The 21,541-nt window shown below is 44.0% G+C and overlaps 1 protein-coding gene across 1 annotated transcript; it reads left to right on the top strand.

Moving 5' to 3' along the window:
• The first annotated feature begins 5,071 nt into the window (after nucleotides 1-5,071).
• Nucleotides 5,072-16,578, top strand: LOC106613953 (uncharacterized). The gene is made up of 4 exons (XM_045698906.1): nucleotides 5,072-6,270; nucleotides 11,171-11,243; nucleotides 16,386-16,492; nucleotides 16,558-16,578. Exons 1-4 carry the CDS (start codon nucleotides 5,269-5,271, stop codon nucleotides 16,576-16,578), a joined length of 1,203 nt encoding a protein of 400 aa, XP_045554862.1. The 5' UTR covers nucleotides 5,072-5,268.
• Nucleotides 16,579-21,541: the final 4,963 nt, after the last annotated feature.

Below are 21,541 nucleotides of genomic sequence, written 5' to 3' on the forward strand. Positions count from 1 at the left end.
TCTTCACTGGTTGACTTTTCTTGTGGCAACAGGTCACAAATCTTGCTGCTGTGATTGGTCACTGTGGTATTTCACCTAGTAGATATGGGAGTTTATCAAAATTGGGTCTGTACATAGTCAAAGATTTCCTGTTAGGGCTAGGGGGCAGTATTGACACGGCTGGATAAAAAACATACCCGATTTAATCTGGTTACCACTCCTACCCAGTAACTAGAATATGCATATACTTATTACATATGGATAGAAAACACCCTAAATTTTCTAAAACTGTTTGAATTGTGTCTGTGAGTATAACAGAACTCAAATGGCAGGTCAAAACCTGAGAGATTCCTTTACAGGAAGTGGCCTGTCTGACCATTTCTTGAACTTCTTTTCCATCTCTATCATTTACTAAGGATCTCTGCTCTAACGTGACACTTCCCACGTCGTCCATAGGCGCTCAGAGCCCGGGAAAAAACAGAATGTCTCATTCCAGCCCCAGCTTATGCGCGTGACCCGACCGCCCCCGCCTTTGGGATTTTTTTCTCTGTTTGCCGAAAAGGAGATTCCCTGTCGGAATATTATCGCTTTTCTACGAGAAAAATGGCGTAAAAATTGATTTTAAACAGCGGTTGACATGCTTCGAAGTACGGTAATGGAATATTTAGAATTTTATTGTCACGAATTGCGCCATGCGCGCGACACTTCTTTACTATTTCGGATAGTGTCTGGAACGCACGAACAAAACGGCGCTATTCGGATATAACGATGGATTATTTTGGACCAAACCAACATTTGTTATTGAAGTAGCAGTCCTGGGTGTGCATTCTGACGAAGACAACAAAAGGTAATCAAACTTTTATAATAGTAAATATGATTATGGTGAGTGCTAAACTTGCCGGGTGTCTAAATAGCGAGCCCGTGATGCCTGGGCTATGTACTTAGAATATTGCAAAATGTGCTTTCACCAAAAAGTTATTTTAAAATCGGACATATCGAGTGCATAGAGGAGGTCTGTATCTATAATTCTTAAAATAATTGTTATGCATTTTGTGAACGTTTATCGTGAGTAATTTAGTAAAATGTTAGCGAATTCCGGGGGGTATGCTAGTTCTGAACGTCACATGCTAATGTAAAAAGCTGGTTTTTGATATAAATATGAACTTGATTGAACAAAACATGCATGTATTGTATAACATAATGTCCTAGGGTTGTCATCTGATGAAGATCATCAAAGGTGAGTGCTGCATTTAGCTGTCTTCTGGGTTTTGGTGACATTATATGCTGGCTTGAAAAATGGGTGTCTGATTATTTCTGGCTTGGTACTCTGCTGACATAATCTAATGTTTTGCTTTCGTTGTAAAGCCTTTTTGAAATCGGACAGTGTGGTTAGATTAACGAGAGTCTTGTCTTTAAATAGCTGTAAAATAGTCATATGTTTGAGAAATTGAAGTAATAGGATTTTTAAGGTTTTGAAAATCGCGCCACAGGCTGCCAGTGGCTGTTACGTAGGTGGGACGCAAGCGTCCCACCTAGCCCATAGAGGTTTTAATTTTGGGTCAGTCACAGTGGTCAGGTATTCTGCCACTGTGTACTCTCTGTTTAGGACCAAATAGCATTCTAGTTTCCTCTGTTTTTTTGTTAATTCTTTCCAATGTGACAAGTAATTATCTTTTTGTTTTCTCATGATTTGGTTGGGTCTAATTGTGTTGCTGTCCTGGGGCTCTGTTGGGTGTGTTTGTGTTTGTGAACAGAGCCCCAGGACCAGCTTGCTTAGGGGACTCTTCTCCAGGTTCATCTCTCTGTAGGTGATGGCTTTGTTATGGAAGGATTGGGAATCACTTCCTTTCATGTGGTTGTAGAATTTAACGGCTCTTTTCTGGATTTTGATAATTAGCGGGTATCGGCCTAATTCTGCTCTGCGTGCATTATTTGGTGTTTTACGTTGTAACCGGGGGATATTTTTGCAGAATTCTGCATGCAGAGTCTCAATTTGGTGTTTGTCCCATTGTGTGAATTATTGGTTGGTGAGCGGACCCCAGACCTAAAAACCATAAAGGGCAATGGGTTCTATAACTGATTCAAGTATTTTTAGCCAGATCCAAATTATTATGTCAAATGTATGTTTCTTTCAATGGCATAAAATGTTTCTCCCTCCCTCTCCCCTTCCCTGTCTCTCGCTCCTCTCCTGTCCCCTTATCTGTGTCCCTTGCGTCGAACCCTCCTAATAATGAGCAGATAAACCCTGATGTTTAGAATGTTTGGAGAGGTGGAATGTTGATCACAGATCAACCCTGATGTTTATAATGTTTGGAGAGGTGGAATGTTGATCACAGATAAACCCTGATGTTTAGAATGTTTGGAGAGGTGGAACGTTGATCACAGATAAACCCTGATGTTCAGAATGGTTGGAGAGGTGGAATGTTGATCACAGATAAACCCTGATGTTCAGAATGTTTGGAGAGGTGGAATGTTGATCACAGATAAACCCTGATGTTTAGAATGTTTGGAGAGGTGGAATGTTGATCACAGATAAACCCTGATCTTTATGTTTGGAGAGGTGGAATGTTGATCACAGGCGGGAGGAGAGGAGGATTTTCCTCAAAGCACTGAGCAACATCAGAGAGGAGAGGAGATGAGAGGAAAGAGGTGCACACCAATGAACCGTCTCATGTTTATTTAAATGTGTATGCAACTGACAAATCCAAAATAACTTTTCACAGAAAACTTGCCCTTCCTGTATTTAAAAACAGTCATTTCTGAATGTCTCTTTCAGAATCAGAATCACCTGTATTCACCAATACATTTACATGTACCAGAAACTTGACCTGGTGAAATGGTGCTGCCACAATACACACAATATACAGACAATGTAGAAACGAGGTACATAATATGGTATATTTTGCTGTGGATCATAACATTGATATAACATTGATATACTGTAATTCCAGCAGAGGGCATTGGAGTTTTCAACCAGCAGAACAAGTTTCTTCTCTCTCTCTCTCTCTCTCTCTCTCTCTCTCTCTTCTGTCTCTCTGTCTCTCTGTCTCTCTCTCTCTCTCTCTCTGTCTCTCGCTCTCTCTGTCTCTCTCTCTGTCTCTCTCTGTCTCTCTGTCTCTCTGTCTCTCTGTCTCTCTCTGTCTCTCTCTCTCTATTTCTCTCTCTCTCTCCCTCTCTCTCCCTCTCGCTCTCTCTCTCTCTCTCTCTCAGAGTGAGAGCTACAGGGAAGGAACACCCATTGAGTCTCATTCTACATTTTCACCTTGTTCAAATGAACACTTTATACTTTGCATGTGGTTGCAGGATTTAGTTACATGTGGTGCAGGACATGCTGCTTTTTCTGTGATACATGTAGACAACAAACAACTGTCTATTGTTTTAAAGCAGGAAGAGGATGTCAGTTTGTTCTCTGAGAGGAGAGAAGCCCAAGCACATTCAGGGAATTATAATGTGTTCTCTGGTCTGTTTACTATGACAATCATCAAGGAACAAAAAACGATTTCTGAATATTCCAAACATAGCAATTAGTTTTATCTCTATGGTTCCTTCCAAAGAACAAGGGAGACATCGGAACCTTCTAGACTATTGCTGCTGTTGTTCACAAATAAGTCTTGGGACGTCATGCCGGTCAGAGTTACTTATCCAAGCATCCCACTGAGCCGTTTATCTCACAGTGTGCATCCCAAATGCAATCCTATTCCCATTATAGTGCACTACTATGAGGCTCTGGTCAAAAGAAGTGCACTATAAAGGGAACAGGGTGCCACTTGGGAAACAGACACTGTCTTGCAGGAATCACATGTCTGGGACACAGAGGCTTGAGGATAGCGATGGTTCATCAGCCATCACACCACATGATCAGAAGAAGAGACAGAAGTAAGAGACCTGGGCTAGAGATCTGGATGGAAATAGTTCCAGAGAAGAAGCCTGGCTAACTTGTTGCTAAGTTATTGATTAACTGGGGTGAGTTTGCTAAGTTATTGATTAGCTAGGGTGAGTTTGCTAAATTATTGATTAACTGGGGTGAGTTTGCTAAGTTATTGATTAGCTAGGGTGAGTTTGCTAAATTATTGATTAACTGGGGTGAGTTTGCTAAGTTATTGATTAGCTAGGGTGAGTTTGCTATAATTATTGATTAGCTAGGGTGAGTTTGCTAAGTTATTGATTAACTGGGGTGAGTTTGCTAAGTTATGGATTAACTGGGGTGAGTTTGCTAAGTTATTGATTAACTGGGGTGAGTTTGCTAAGTTATTGATTAACTGGGTGAGTTTGCTAAGTTATTGAATACCTGGGGTGAGTTTGCTAAATTATTGATTAACTGGGTGACTTTGCTAAGTTATTGATTAACTGGGGTGACTTTGCTAAGTTATTGATTATCCACGAGCCGGCAAGGTGATAAAATTTCCCGTTGTGCCCTTGAGCATTGCAATTAACCCCCAACAACTGGGTGCTGATGACATTGATTAAGACAGCCCCCCCACACCGCTTTGATTCAGTGGGGTAGAGTTGGCATGGAGAGGCCTCTCTGTCTTCTCCCTCCCTTCCTCCCAGGCTCTCTGCTCTGTAACTCTTTTGTTTGTTTAAGAAACATCCCACAGAGAGAGCCATCTCCATCCCTCCCTCCCTCCTTTCCTTCCCTCCCTCCCTCCCTCCCTCCCTCCCTCCCTCCCTCCCTCCCTCCCTCCCTCCCTCCCTCCCTCCCTCCCACAGAGAGAGCCATCTCCATGCCTGACTGCCTGACAGAGAGATGGATCGACCTAAAAAGTATAAACAACAAGGGAAAGGTGGAATAGATGGATGGATGAATAACACCATGGATGGATGATATGGATGGATGAGTTGTTGGATTTATATATTTTTTTTACTTTAACTTTTCTGTTTTTATTTTCACTCTTAACTCCCAAGATCTTCTGGTAAATAATAGTATGTAGTATCTCTGTTTGTGTCATTATTTTATACTATGATGATAATGTGGTTTACTTCAGCCAGGAAGTTGTTGATTTCCACTGCAGGTCTATATAGGTTCCTTGGAGCTTCCTAATCAATAATACATTATGATACTGTATGATGGTTCTTTTGCTTCCAGATATCCAACAGCTCCTTAATAATCTAAATCTACTGCCTGCCGCCGTGTAGGCCCTGATTCCTGGCCAGACATTTCTGGCGTGCCTGGTAACCCGGCCAGCCAGAGGGTCCTTCTCGTTAATAGCTGATGTAAAGGAGCTTTATCCAAAACCAGCTGTCTGAAACCGGAGACAGGGAGCTGTTGGTTAACTTAGCCCCAGAGAGATGAATCTTCGTGTGCCATCTGCCCACCTAGGGGCCCGTAGGGGCCAGGATCCGGGCTGGAGAAGATCATGGGAACCGTCCTATTGGGACGGACTCATGTCTGAAGTGGAGGTGGTGCCCCGACATACCGGTCTTACGGGACGTAACTCTCCTCGGCAACAGAGCGCCAGCGAGGGAGGAAGCCACAGCCAGAATCTAGACAGGTGTTTGCAGGAGTTGGAGAGAGTGCAGTGTCAGACCTATTTTAAAGGAGGAAGCCCAGTCAGCAGTCCTGGCCATGTGTCCAACGTAGAGCTTGTACCTCCATCTCCCCCTCGACTTACCCCTGCTCGTACCCCTCGGCCGCACAGCGCCATCGAGGGAAGACGTCAGATGAATGAGTGGCTGCACGAGTTGGAGAAGATGCAGAGTGGGAACTATTTTGAAGGAAGCCCCACTGACAGCCCAGAGGTTGAGTCCCGTCCAACGGTTCATTTGGGTCGTAGCCCTCGCCCGCAGAGCGGCATCGAGGGAGGTAGCCAGAATCTAGCCAGATTCTTACAGGAGCTGGAGAGGATGGAGAAGGGGAGATATTTCGGAAACCCTGACCGAGTGCAGAGAGATCAAGTGCAGGCCCCTTTCTACGACAGGACCGCGTCGATGCCAACCCTTCACAAGGAACCCGTTGGCTCTGGCCTGCGTCACCACTACCAGGGCCTCCCCTCGTCCCCCTCTCTCTGCAGCCGGGACAGGGACCTCTCCCCCTGTGGGACTCTCAGCCTGTGTGACAGTTCCCTGGGCAGCCAGGAGTCCCTCAGGGCAGGATTGTCCTCCGCCCCGGACCACAACGGTAGCTGGGAGAGGGCTATAATCAAGCAGGCTCCAGGGAAGGAGGAGGCTAAACTCAGCTCTCTGACTCCGGTGAGAGTGGGCTGGCTGCCCATCCAGAGAAGGGCCCTGTTGAGGGATGCTCCAGCCCTTGGACCCGGACATCCACACCTTCAGGTCAATCTAGTCAGCCAGGTAAGACATGCTGCAAACAGGGCTGTTCTGTTCCTGGAGAGCTACACTCCTGTAGGTTTTCTCTCCTACCCCAGTCGTAACTAACCTGGTTCAGCTAATCAACCAGCTAATTATTACAATCAGATGTGCTAGATCAGGGTTGGAGTGAAAACCTACAGGACGGTAGCTCTCCAGGAACAGGGTTGGCGTTAAAACCTACAGGAGGGTATCTCCAGGAAAAGGGTTGGAGTGTAAACCTACAGGAGGGTATCTCCAGGAACAGGGTTGGAGTGTAAACCTACAGGAGGGTGTTTCAATCCATTTAGAGCATGTGATTCTTTACAGCCTCGTTGTTAGCTTTGTGTGTGATTGTTTACAGCCTCGTTGTTAGCTTTGTGTGTGATTGTTTACAGCCTCGTTGTTAGCTTTGTGTGTGATTGTTTACAGCCTCGTTGTTAGCTTTGTGTGTGATTGTTTACAGCCTCGTTGTTAGCTTTGTGTGTGATTGTTTACAGCCTCGTTGTTAGCTTTGTGTGTGATTGTTTACAGCCTCGTTGTTAGCTTTGTGTGTGATTGTTTACAGCCTCGTTGTTAGCTTTGTGTGTGATTCTTTAAAGCCTCGTTGTTAGCTTTGTGTACGTCATTTATTGTAGATTAATTGAATGATTATAGTGACTTGCATCTTCAGGAATGCATCGCCCACATGTGCTTATTAGGCACTGTGATGCAGCAGCAGCAAAAGAACAAGAACAAGTAGGAAGTAGTAGCAGAAGAGAGCTGTGTTGTGAAAGGAATGGTTGGCACTAAGTTCTTTACAGTAACGCGGCTTGGACCCCTAAGAGAAAGCAGAAGCACACTGTAAACCAATACTATAGGATCCAGACATTCAGACAGACAGAGGTTAAAGTGTCTGGGCCAGACTTAGAGGGTAGCCTGATTTACCTCTCCTAACACTTTGACCTCTGGGTAGAGTAATGTGTGATTGGCTGGCTGTGGGGTAAATGGTGTACGCTGCCAGGTGCCTGGGTGACCGAGACAGAGAGAGAGAGAGAGAGAGAGAGACAAACAGAAAGAAGAGAGAGAGAGACAGAGACAGGCAGAAAGCCTTTAGTAGTCCAAACTCAGATGTTCAGTACAGGGAGAGAGCGTTGCTTTGGCATTGTCTGAAAACAACTAACTCAGCAGGAATTGGTTCTCAAAAGGTTTATGTGCGGTGTGATATTGGCACAGCCAGTAAAAGAGCTTTATGCACCACTGGATGCCATGCTTGTGTGTAGTAGGGAAAAGTCAGTGGTGTTGTTTTCCCAATGGAATTATGCTAGTTATAGCTAGATACTGTATACTGTATCTAGCTAGGGATGGACTAGGATCTGAAATAATGTAATTATGCTAGCGATAGCTATATACTGTAGCTAGCTAGGGATGGACTAAGATCTAAAATAATGTAATTATGCTAGCTATAGCTATATACTGTAGCTAGCTAGGGATGGACTAGGATCTAAAATAATGTAATTATGCTAGCTATAGCTATATACTGTAGCTAGCTAGAGATGAACTAGGATCTAAAATGATGTAATTATGCTAGCGATAGCTATGTAGCTAGCTAGAGATGGACTAGGATCTAAAATGATGTAATTATGCTAGCTATAGCTATATACTGTAGCTAGCTAGAGATGGACTAGGATCTTAAATAATGTATTTATGCTAGCTATAGCTATGTAGCTAGCTAGGGACGGACTAGGATCTGAAATAATGTAATTATGCTAGCGATAGCTATATACTGTAGCTAGCTAGGGATGGACTAGGAAGTGAAATTATGTAATTATGCTAGCTATAGCTATATACTGTAGGTAGCTAGGGATGGACTAGGATCTAAAATAATGTAATTATGCTAGCTATAGCTATATACTGTCTCTCTCACACATAGTTTTGTTATTCATTTTTCATTCGCACACACTCCCTTTAAAACAGTCTCTCTCACACATACACACACTCCCTTTAAAACAGTCTCTCTCACACATACACACACTTGACTCCCCCATTCATACTGTAGCTAGCTAGGGATGGACTAGGAACTGAAATGATGTAATTATGCTAGCTATAGCTATATACTGTAGGTAGCTAGGGATGGACTAGGATCTGAAATAATGTAATTATGCTAGTTATAGCTATGTAGCTAGCTAGGGATGGACTAGGATCTGAAATAATGTAATTATGCTAGTTATAGCTATGTAGCTAGCTAGCCACGGACTAGGATCTGAAATAATGTAATTATGCTAGCTATAGCTATATACTCTAGCTAGCTAGGGATGGACTAGGATCTAAAATAATGTAATTATGCTAGCGATAGCTATGTAGCTAGATAGGGACGGACTAGGATCCGAAATCGGCCCGGGCATTTCTAAAACACTGGCTCATTGTTTTCTTTGAGGTCACCACACCGGCCCACTTTTTAACTTGAGGCTCCCATTATTAGCCAGATAATGATCATTCTGCGCTAAAACACCGGCCCACTGGGCTAAAAATGAACCACCTCATCTGGCATTTTCCAGACCAGCTACAGTCTGTCTCTGTAGCTAGCTTTAAACGTTTTGGCTTGTCACTCACAACTTCCCATTACACTGATGCGCCTTGTGGTAGTGGTAGATACACGTCCTCGTGTCTCACCTTGTAGTAGTGGTAGATACACGTCCTCATGTCTCACCTTGTAATAGTGTTAGAGACACGTCCTCATGACTCACCTTATAGTAGTGGTAGAGACACGTCCTCATGTCTCACCTTGTAGTAGTGTTAGAGACACGTCCTCATGTCTCACCTTGTAGTTGTGGTAGAGACACGTCCTCATGACTCACCTTGTAGTAGTGGTAGAGACACGTCCTCATGTCTCACCTTGTAGTAGTGTTAGAGACACGTCCTCATGTCTCACCTTGTAGTAGTGTTAGAGACACGTCCTCATGTCTCACCTTGTAGTAGTGGTAGAGACACGTCCTCATGTCTCACCTTGTAGTAGTGTTAGAGACACGTCCTCATGTCTCACCTTGTAGTAGTGTTAGAGACACGTCCTCATGTCTCACCTTGTAGTTGTGGTAGAGACACGTCCTCATGACTCACCTTGTAGTAGTGGTAGAGACACGTCCTCATGTCTCACCTTGTAGTAGTGTTAGAGACACGTCCTCATGTCTCACCTTGTAGTAGTGTTAGAGACACGTCCTCATGTCTCACCTTGTAGTAGTGGTAGAGACACGTCCTCATGTCTCACCTTGTAGTAGTGTTAGAGACACGTCCTCATGTCTCACCTTGTAGTAGTGGTAGAGACACGTCCTCATGACTCACCTTGTAGTAGTGGTAGAGACACGTCCTCATGTCTCACCTTGTAGTAGTGGTAGAGACACGTCCTCATGTCTCACCTTGTAGTAGTGGTAGAGACACGTCCTCATGTCTCACCTTGTAGTAGTGGTAGAGACACGTCCTCATGTCTCACCTTGTAGTAGTGGTAGAGACACGTCCTCATGTCTCACCTTGTAGTAGGGGTAGAGACACGTCCTCATGTCCCACCTTGTAGTAGTGTTAGAGACACGTCCTCATGACTCACCTTGGAGTAGTGTTAGAGACACGTCCTCATGTCTCACCTTGTAGTAGTGTTAGAGACACGTCCTCATGTCTCACCTTGTAGTAGTGGTAGAGACACGTCCTCATGACTCACCTTGTAGTAGTGGTAGAGACACGTCCTCATGTCTCACCTTGTAGTAGTGTTAGAGACACGTCCTCATGTCTCACCTTGTAGTAGTGGTAGAGACACGTCCTCATGTCTCAACTTGTAGTAGTGGTAGATACACGTCCTCATGTCTCACCTTGTAGTAGATATAGAGACACGTCCTCATGTCTCACCTTGTAGTAGTGTTAGAGACACGTCCTCATGTCTCACCTTGTAGTAGTGTTAGAGACACGTCCTCATGTCTCACCTTGTAGTAGTGGTAGAGACACGTCCTCATGTCTCACCTTGTAGTAGTGGTAGACACACGTCCTCATGTCTCACCTTGTAGTAGTGGTAGAGACACGTCCTCATGTCTCACCTTGTAGTAGTGGTAGAGACACGTCCTCATGTCTCACCTTGTAGTAGTGTTAGAGACACGTCCTCATGTCTCACCTTGTAGTAGTGTTAGAGACACGTCCTCATGTCTCACCTTGTAGTAGTGGTAGAGACACGTCCTCATGTCTCACCTTGTAGTAGAAGTAGAGACACGTCCTCATGACTCACCTTGTAGTAGTGGTAGAGACACGTCCTCATGTCTCACCTTGTAGTAGTGTTAGAGACACGTCCTCATGACTCACCTTGTAGTAGTGGTAGAGACACGTCCTCATGTCTCACCTTGTAGTAGTGGTAGAGACACGTCCTCATGACTCACCTTGTAGTAGTGGTAGAGACACGTCCTCATGTCTCACCTTGTAGTAGTGGTAGAGACACGTCCTCATGACTCACCTTGTAGTAGTGGTAGAGACACGTCCTCATGTCTCACCTTGTAGTAGTGTTAGATACACGTCCTCATGTCTCACCTTGTAGTAGTGGTAGAGACACGTCCTCATGTCTCACCTTGTAGTAGTGGTAGAGACACGTCCTCATGACTCACCTTGTAGTAGTGTTAGATACATGTCCTCATGTCTCACCTTGTAGTAGTGGTAGAGACACGTCCTCATGTCCCACCTTGTAGTAGTGCTAGAGACATGTCCTCATGTCTCACCTTGTAGTAGTGGTAGATACACGTACTCATTGGTTGTTTCATGTGATCCTCATGATGATGTAATGGGTAGACTGATACTAGGGGACAATAAAACAATAAAGAACTAAAGGGTGTCATACAAGTGATGTCATTTGTTTTGACCTTCAGTCAAATTCCGTATTTGTTGTGATTTTTTTTTACAGGTGAGACTAAAACCGGCCATTACCCCTACCTTCCGGAAGAATCCTGTCAAGGGCAACGTGATCAAACCTGTAGGTATGTATAGTCAAAAAAGTCTTCACCCACGCTCATAACAGCTGGGTAGTCCTCGCTAATCTGGGAACTTTGGGATATTTACCGTAATTTTGCAACCCTACACACACACACAGAATGTGGTTCACCATTACACATATGATGCAGTCCCACGGAAGATAATAGGTAAGGGTCGAATTAAAACCTTGACTTTGCCATATCATCTGAGAGAGATACACCACCCTGCATCATGAAGACATCTCATGTGAGAGAGACACATCACCCTGCATCATGAAGACATCTCATGTGAGAGAGACACATCACCCTGCGTCATGAAGACATCTCATGTGAGAGAGACACATCACCCTGCATCATGAAGACATCTCATGTGAGAGAGACACATCACCCTGCATCACGAAGACATCTCATGTGAGAGAGACACATCACCCTGTGTCATGAAGACATCTCATGTGAGAGAGACACATCACCCTGCATCATGAAGACATCTCATGTGAGAGAGACACATCACCCTGCATCATGAAGACATCTCATGTGAGAGAGACACATCACCCTGCATCATGAAGACATCTCATGTGAGAGAGACACATCACCCTGCATCATGAAGACATCTCATGTGAGAGAGACACATCACCCTGCATCACGAAGACATCTCATGTGAGAGAGACACATCACCCTGCATCACGAAGACATCTCATGTGAGAGAGACACATCACCCTGCATCACGAAGACATCTCATGTGAGAGAGACACATCACCCTGCATCACGAAGACATCTCATGTGAGAGAGACACATCACCCTGCATCACGAAGACATCTCATGTGAGAGAGACACATCACCCTGCATCACGAAGACATCTCATGTGAGAGAGACACATCACCCTGCATCATGAAGACATTTCATGTGAGAGAGATACATCACCCTGCATCATGAAGACATCTCATGTGAGAGAGACACATCACCCTGCATCATGAAGACATCTCATGTGAGAGAGACACATCACCCTGCGTCATGAAGACATTTCATGTGAGAGAGACACATCACCCTGCGTCACGAAGACATCTCATGTGAGAGAGACACATCATGGGTATTTGACAGGGTATTTTACAGGGTATTTAACTGGGTATTTAACTGGGTATTTGACAGAGTATTTGACAGAGTATTTGACAGGGTATTTGACAGGGTATTTGACAGGGTATTTTACTGGGTATTTTACTGGGTATTTTACAGGGTATTTTACAGGGTATTTTACACGGTATTTTACAGGGTATTTTACAGGGTATTTGACACGGTATTTTACTGGGTATTTTACAGGGTATTTTACTGGGTATTTTACTGGGTATTTGACAGGGTTTTTTACAGGGTATTTTACAGGGTATTTTACAGGGTATTTTACAGGGTATTTTACAGGGTATTTTACAGGGTATTTTCCAGGGGTCACGGCTGTCTAAAGGATCAGACCAAAGTGCAGCATGGTTGTAGTTCCACATATTTATTTATTCCATGAAACGTTGCAATACACAAATAACTAGAATAACAAACACAACAAACCGTGACGCAGAGAGAAATAAACACTACTCAAAAAATATAATCACCCACAAAACCCAGGAAGAAAAACCCCTACTTAAATATGATCTCCAATCAGAGGTAACGATGACCAGCTGCCTCAAATTGGAGATCAACCCCCCAAAAAACAACATAGAAATAGAAAAACTAGAACTTAAACATAGAAATAGAAAACATAGAAAAACACAAAACACCCCCATGTCACGCCCTGACCTACTCTACCATAGAAAATCACATCTTACTATGGTCAGGACGTGACAAGATACCCATCACCCTGCATTATGAAGACATCTCATGTGAGAAAGACACATCATGGGTCATGAAGACATCTCCAGAATGTATCAATAGAAACAATGTTCACCATTGTGTGATGTGAATAATTATCAGACCTTGTGTTTTACTAATAGAATTGATTCTTCAGACTATAACCTAGTTTATTGTGAACAGATGCTGCCTTTTTTTTCGTGAATGGTCATCAATGATACTTGAGACAATCCACATGCTTGGTTGTGATGTATTGACATAATTGGCTCATTTCACCCACCTGCAAAAGTGACTGTTTTACTATTTGATCGAGAAGTTTAGTCTGTGTCTCTCTCTCTCTCTCTCTCTCTCTCTCTCTGCCTCTCTCTGTCTCTCTCTCTCTCTGTCTCTCTCTCTCTGCTTCTCTCTCTCTCTCTCTCTGTTTCTCTCTCTCTCTCTCTGCCTCTCTCTGTCTCTCTCTCTCTCTCTCTCTGCCTCTCTCTGTCTCTCTCTCGCTCTCTCTCTCTCTGCTTCTCTCTCTCTCTGTTTTTCTCTGTCTCTCTCTCTCTCTCTCTCTCTGCTTCTCTCTCTCTGTTTCTCTCTCTCTCTGCTTCTCTCTCTCTCTCTTGCTCTCTCTCTCTCTCTCTCTCTCTCTCTCTCTCTGTCTCTCTCTCTCTATCTCTCTCTGTCTCTCTAGCTCCCCCCTCTCTTTCTCTCTCTCTCTCTCTCCTACCTTTCTCTCCCTCCCTCCCTCCATGGCTTGGGCATATCGGTTGAAAGCTAGAGATGTCTGTTTTTTTGTATGGGCTGTGTTTCAATCCACTGCATCCTCCCGATGTCGGCCCGTTTAAACACGGGCCTCGTCTGAAGGTAACCCGGTACCAGTTTAAACACGGGCCTCGTCTGAAGGTAACCCGGTACCAGTTTAAACACGGGCCTCGTCTGAAGGTAATCCGGTACCAGTTTAAACACGGGCCTCATCTGAAGGTAACCCGGTACCAGTTTAAACACGGGCCTCGCTTGAAGGTAATCCTGGTACAGGTTTAAACACGGGCTTGTCTGAAGGTAATCCGGGTACCGGTTGAAACACGGGCCTCGTCTGAAGGTAATCCGGGTACCGGTTTAAACACGGGCCTCGTCTGAAGGTAATCCGGTACCAGGTTAAACACGGGCCTCGTCTGAAGGTAACTCGGTACCAGTTTAAACACGGGCCTCGTCTGAAGGTAATCTGGGTACCAATTTAAACACAGGCCTCGTCTGAAGGTAATCCGGTACCGGTTTAAACACGGGCCTCGTCTGAAGGTAATCCGGGTACCGGTTTAAACACGGGCCTCGCCTGAAGGTAATCTGGGTACCAATTTAAACACGGGCCTCGTCTGAAGGTAATCCGGGTACCGGTTTAAACACGGGCCTCGCCTGAAGGTAATCTGGGTACCAATTTAAACACGGGCCTCGTCTGAAGGTAATCCGGTACCGGTTTAAACACGGGCCTCGTCTGAAGGTAATCCGGTACCGGTTTAAACACGGGCCTCGTCTGAAGGTAATCCGGGTACCGGTTTAAACACGGGCCTCGCCTGAAGGTAATTCGGTACCGGTTTATAAAATGAAGGAAGATTAAGCCATGCAAGTCTAAGTACACACGGCCGGTACAGTGAAACTGCGAATGGCTCATTAAATCAAAATGCATTTTGATTTAATGAGCCATTCGCAGTTTCACTGTAGTAGTTTTGGTAGTTTTGTGCCAACAAACCAAGGTGTTAATACGTGTCCAAATATATGAATATTATTTCCTGAGTTTTCTTATATCTCCTAAATTTAGGACAGACGCTTATAAAAACCTTATTCCTTATGATTTATATTTTGACTGTCTTTTTTTGTCATTGATGAATGTGTTATTCAATGCGTTTCTATGGGCTATGGTAGGTAATGGCCAAATTCCACATTTTCTGCCCCCTCCCCAGGCTTATACTATTAGAGGTTTTAATACATACTTTTAAATTATACCATGTGAGCTAAACATAAACATTCTAAATCAAATAATATATTAATATATAATACTTTTTTTGTAAGTTCTTATGTTACTTAAATACATGTAATTTTGTCCTTGAATTTTTTTGTTGTTGAAATACTGTATAATTCCATTCATTCCTATGAAGGGCAGCTTCTTCTGAGGACAGCCAAAATGGCCACCCGTTGGCCAATACATAGCATCAGCAATCACATTTACATTTACGTCATTTAGCAGACGCTCTTATCCAGAGCGACTTACAAATTGGTGCATTCACCTTATGATATCCAGTGGAACAACCACTTTACAATAGTACATCTATATATTTTTTTTTGGGGGGGGGGGGATTAGAAGGATTACTTTATCCTATCCCAGGTATTCCTTAAAGAGGTGGGGTTTCAGGTGTCTCAATCCCAGGGTTTATAGTGTACATCATTGGTGGTTACTAGTGACAACCCGTTTTTTGTTGTTGTTGTGTTATCCTGTTATACTGACTTCCTAACCGTCCCATTACGAGTGGTAACATCATCAGTAAGTTGAGATCCAGCCAATCAGGGTTTCCGTCAGTGTGTGTGTGTGTGTGTGTGTGTTGTATGAACCCATGTTGTCATGACTCGACGCTGAAGAGGGTGGTGGTGGTGAAAGATCCACCTCATCGCTCTACAACGCCAACATCCTTTATTAATAAAGTCAGCAGAGGAATGTCAAGGTGTTTATGAGTCACAGTGAGTCACAACCTTTATGTAACTAGGCAAGTCAGTTAAGAACAAATTCTTATTTATAATGACGGCCTACCGGGGAACAGTGGGTTAACTGTCTTGTTCAGGGGCAGAATAACAAACTTTTACCTTGTCAGCTCTGGGGATTCAATCTAGCAACCTTTTGATTACTGGCCCAACGCTCTAACCACTAGGCTCCCTGCCTCTAACCACTAGGCTACCTGCCGCCCCTCCACTCTAACCACTAGGCTACCTGCCGCCCCTCCACTCTAACCACTAGGCTACCTGCCTCTAACCACTAGGCTACCTGCCGCCCCTCCACTCTAACCACTAGGCTACCTGCCGCCCCTCCACTCTAACCACTAGGCTACCTGCCGCCCCTCCACTCTAACCACTAGGCTACCTGCCGCCCCTCCACTCTAACCACTAGGCTACCTGCCGCCCCTCCACTCTAACCACTAGGCTACCTGCCGCCCCTCCACTCTAACCACTAGGCTACCTGCCGCCCCTCCACTCTAACCACTAGGCTACCTGCCGCCCCTAAAATGACATGACCCCGACGTGATATAAACACGCAACCTTCTGACTAAGTTATTGTTTCTTGACACACAGAGGGAGAGGTGGAGAAAGTGGAGTGGAGTCAACCCAGCATTAACACTGTGGGGCTCAGAACGAGGTGCCTTCCTGACCAGGCTACTTTTCCCTGTACTCAACACCAGGTAACTGATCAGGCTCCTTCTCTCAGTACTCACCACCAGGTAACTGATCAGGCTCCTTCTCCCAGTACTCACCACCAGGTAACTGATCAGGCTCCTTCTCTCAGTACTCACCACCAGGTAACTGATCAGGCTCCTTCTCCCAGTACTCACCACCAGGTAACTGATCAGGCTCCTTCTCCCAGTACTCAACGCCAGGTAACTGATCAGGCTCCTTCTCCCAGTACTCAACACCAGGTAACTGATCAGGCTCCTTCTCCCAGTACTCAACACCAGGTAACTGATCAGGCTCCTTCTCCCAGTACTCACCACCAGGTAACTGACCAGGCTCCTTCTCCCAGTACTCACCGCCAGGTAACTGATCAGGCTCCTTCTCCCAGTACTCACCACCAGGTAACTGACCAGGCTCCTTCTCCCAGTACTCAACACCAGGTAACTGATCAGGCTCCTTCTCCCAGTACTCACCACCAGGTAACTGATCAGGCTCCTTCTCCCAGTACTCACCACCAGGTAACTGACCAGGCTCCTTCTCCCAGTACTCACCGCCAGGTAACTGATCAGGCTCCTTCTCCCAGTACTCACCACCAGGTAACTGACCAGGCTCCTTCTCCCAGTACTCAACGCCAGGTAACTGATCAGGCTCCTTCTCCCAGTACTCAACACCAGGTAACTGATCAGGCTCCTTCTCCCAGTACTCAACACCAGGTAACTGATCAGGCTCCTTCTCCCAGTACTCACCACCAGGTAACTGACCAGGCTCCTTCTCCCAGTACTCAACACCAGGTAACTGATCAGGCTCCTTCTCCCAGTACTCACCACCAGGTAACTGATCAGGCTCCTTCTCCCAGTACTCACCGCCAGGTAACTGACCAGGCTCCTTCTCCCAGTACTCAACACCAGGTAACTGATCAGGCTCCTTCTCCCAGTACTCACCGCCAGGTAACTGACCAGGCTCCTTCTCCCAGTACTCAACACCAGGTAACTGATCAGGCTCCTTCTCCCAGTACTCACCACCAGGTAACTGACCAGGCTCCTTCTCTCAGTACTCAACACCAGGTAACTGATCAGGCTCCTTCTCTCAGTACTCACCACCAGGTAACTGATCTGGGACATGTCTTTAAGGGTATACATACAGTACATATAATGGATACTGTGTTGTCCATTGTCTGTTCTAACACCCCAGAGGCAGTGAAGAGAAATGGGAAATGAAGGAGAGAGGACACATTAGAAGGGTGTGTGTTGGATTCAAACCTGGCATGTATCTGTTCTGAAGGCAGTGCCAGTAACCACTAGACCACCCCAGGCTGTAGTTTGTGTAAAGGATGTGCTATGGGATTAATAAAGATACTATTTGAAGAGGTATCATAGACCGGATGCTATCGCAGGGCCTCAATACACCACATGACAAACACCCTCTGACTCTGTCTGTCTGGAATGCAGGACTGTTTTCTTAGTGCTCAGGCTTGGACATGTTTCTAAAGATCCTCGGCTTCAACAGTTGTGTTCAAGATAGCTAGTAGCTCATTGTTACATCCGAAGAGGGGATGGGCTTTTAGCCCTGCTGTGTGCTGGCTCTGCTTCCTGTGTGCTGGCTCTGCTTCCTGTGTGCTGGCTCTGTTTGCTGTCTGCTGGCTGTGCTTGCTGTCTGCTGGCTCTGCTTGCTGTCTGCTGGCTGTTGTTAAGCATGAGGAGAGACAATCATATGACAGCCAAATAAGAAGAAGCCTTAGGTACTAACCACTGACACACACAGTTGTTGTGCCACATAAAATGCCCCAAGTTAGTAAGACAAGAGAAACCAATCAGCCATTGTTGAGCATGCGGAGAGGCTGTCATATGATAACAGTACAAACAGCAAGCTTAAGTTACCACTGAAAGGCAGAGTTGGCTTTCAACAACAAAAACAACAACAACCACAACAACAACAACCCCCACCATAACAACAACCACAACAACAACAACAACAACAACCACCACCACAACAACAAACACAACAACAACCACAACAACAACAACCACAACCACCACCACAACAACAACCACAACCCCAACCACAACAACAACAACAACAACCCCAACAACAACAACAACCCCCACCATAACAACAACCACAACAAAAACAACAACAACAACAACAACAACCACAACAACAACAACCCCCACCACAACAACAAACACAACAACAACAACCACAACAACAACAACCACAACCACAACAACAACAACCACCACCACAACAACAACCACAACCCCAACCACAACAACAACAACAACAACAACCCCAACAACAACAACAACCACAACCACAACCCCAACCACAACAACAACAACAACCACAACCCCAACCACAATCACAACAACCAAAACCACAACAACCACCCCAACAACAACCCCAACAACAACCACAACAACCACAACAACAACCCCAACAACAACAACAACAACCCCAACAACAACCACAACAACCCCAACAACAACCCCAACAACAACCACAACAACAACCACAACACCGTTTTTGTTGGTACAACATAACATTATATAATTATGATGAGTGAACCCTCCTGTTTCAGATAAACTAACACATTATGAAGACACCTGAAACAGGTAATGGTTTAACTAACACATTATGAAGACACCTGAAACAGGTAGTGGTTTAACTAACACATTATGAAGACACCTGAAACAGGTAGTGGTTTAACTAACACATTATGAAGACACCTGAAACAGGTAATGGTTTAACTAACACATTATGAAGACACCTGAAACAGGTAGTGGTTTAACTAACACATTATGAAGACACCTGAAACAGGTAGTGGTTTAACTAACACATTATGAAGACACCTGAAACAGGTAGTGGTTTAACTAACACATTATGAAGACACCTGAAACAGGTAGTGGTTTAACTAACACATTATGAAGACACCTGAAACAGGTAGTGGTTTAACTAACACATTATGAAGACACCTGAAACAGGTAGTGGTTTAACTAACACATTATGAAGACACCTGAAACAGGTAGTGGTTTAACTAACACATTATGAAGACACCTGAAACAGGTAGTGGTTTAACTAACACATTATGAAGACAGCTGAAACAGGTAGTGGTTTAACTAACACATTATGAAGACAGCTGAAACAGGTAGTGGTTTAACTAACACATTATGAAGACACCTGAAACAGGTAGTGGTTTAACTAACACATTATGAAGACACCTGAAACAGGTAGTGGTTTAACTAACACATTATGAAGACACCTGAAACAGGTAGTGGTTTAACTAACACATTATGAAGACACCTGAAACAGGTAGTGGTTTAACTAACACATTATGAAGACACCTGAAACAGGTAGTGGTTTAACTAACACATTATGAAGACACCTGAAACAGGTAGTGGTTTAACTAACACATTATGAAGACACCTGAAACAGGTAGTGGTTTAACTAACACATTATGAAGACACCTGAAACAGGTAGTGGTTTAACTAACACATTATGAAGACACCTGAAACAGGTAGTGGTTTAACTAACACATTATGAAGACACCTGAAACAGGTAGTGGTTTAACTAACACATTATGAAGACACCTGAAACAGGTAGTGGTTTAACTAACACATTATGAAGACACCTGGAAACAGGTAGTGGTTTAACTAACACATTATGAAGACACCTGAAACAGGTAGTGGTTTAACTAACACATTATGAAGACACCTGAAACAGGTAGTGGTTTAACTAACACATTATGAAGACACCTGAAACAGGTAGTGGTTTAACTAACACATTATGAAGACACCTGAAACAGGTAGTGGTTTAACTAACACATTATGAAGACACCTGAAACAGGTAGTGGTTTAACTAACACATTATGAAGACACCTGAAACAGGTAGTGGTTTAACTAACACATTATGAAGACACCTGAAACAGGTAGTGGTTTAACTAACACATTATGAAGACACCTGAAACAGGTAGTGGTTTAACTAACACATTATGAAGACACCTGAAACAGGTAGTGGTTTAACTAACACATTATGAAGACACCTGAAACAGGTAGTGGTTTAACTAACACATTATGAAGACACCTGAAACAGGTAGTGGTTTAACTAACACATTATGAAGACACCTGAAACAGGTAGTGGTTTAACTAACACATTATGAAGACACCTGAAACAGGTAGTGGTTTAACTAACACATTATGAAGACACCTGAAACAGGTAGTGGTTTAACTAACACATTATGAAGACACCTGAAACAGGTAGTGGTTTAACTAACACATTATGAAGACACCTGAAACAGGTAGTGGTTTAACTAACACATTATGAAGACACCTGAAACAGGTAGTGGTTTAACTAACACATTATGAAGACACCTGAAACAGGTAGTGGTTTAACTAACACATTATGAAGACACCTGAAACAGGTAGTGGTTTAACTAACACATTATGAAGACACCTGAAACAGGTAATGGTTTAACTAACACATTATGAAGACACCTGAAACAGGTAGTGGTTTAACTAACACATTATGAAGACACCTGAAACAGGTAATGGTTTAACTAACACATTATGAAGACACCTGAAACAGGTAGTGGTTTAACTAACACATTATGAAGACACCTGAAACAGGTAGTGGTTTAACTAACACATTATGAAGACACCTGAAACAGGTAGTGGTTTAACTAACACATTATGAAGACACCTGAAACAGGTAGTGGTTTAACTAACACATTATGAAGACACCTGAAACAGGTAGTGGTTTAACTAACACATTATGAAGACACCTGAAACAGGTAGTGGTTTAACTAACACATTATGAAGACACCTGAAACAGGTAATGGTTTAACTAACACATTATGAAGACACCGGAAACAGGTAGTGGTTTAACTAACACATTATGAAGACACCTGAAACAGGTAGTGGTTTAACTAACACATTATGAAGACACCTGAAACAGGTAGTGGTTTAACTAACACATTATGAAGACACCTGAAACAGGAAGTGGTTTAACTAACACATTATGAAGATGCCTAATCTACATTATTATTATCCTTCTCTTCTTCTTCT

This window comes from Salmo salar, chromosome ssa01 (assembly GCF_905237065.1).
Source record: "Salmo salar chromosome ssa01, Ssal_v3.1, whole genome shotgun sequence".
NCBI lineage: Eukaryota > Metazoa > Chordata > Actinopteri > Salmoniformes > Salmonidae > Salmo > Salmo salar.

Coding starts and splice junctions, on each gene's coding strand:
- LOC106613953 (XM_045698906.1), top strand. CDS start 5,269: ATGAATCTTCGTGTGCCATCTGCCCACCTAGGGGCCCGTAGGGGCCAG. Junction 11,244..16,385: donor CAACGTGATCAAACCTGTAG/GTATGTATAGTC, acceptor CTTGACACACAG/AGGGAGAGGTGGAGAAAGTG. Junction 16,493..16,557: donor TTCCCTGTACTCAACACCAG/GTAACTGATCAG, acceptor TCCTTCTCCCAG/TACTCACCACCAGGTAACTG.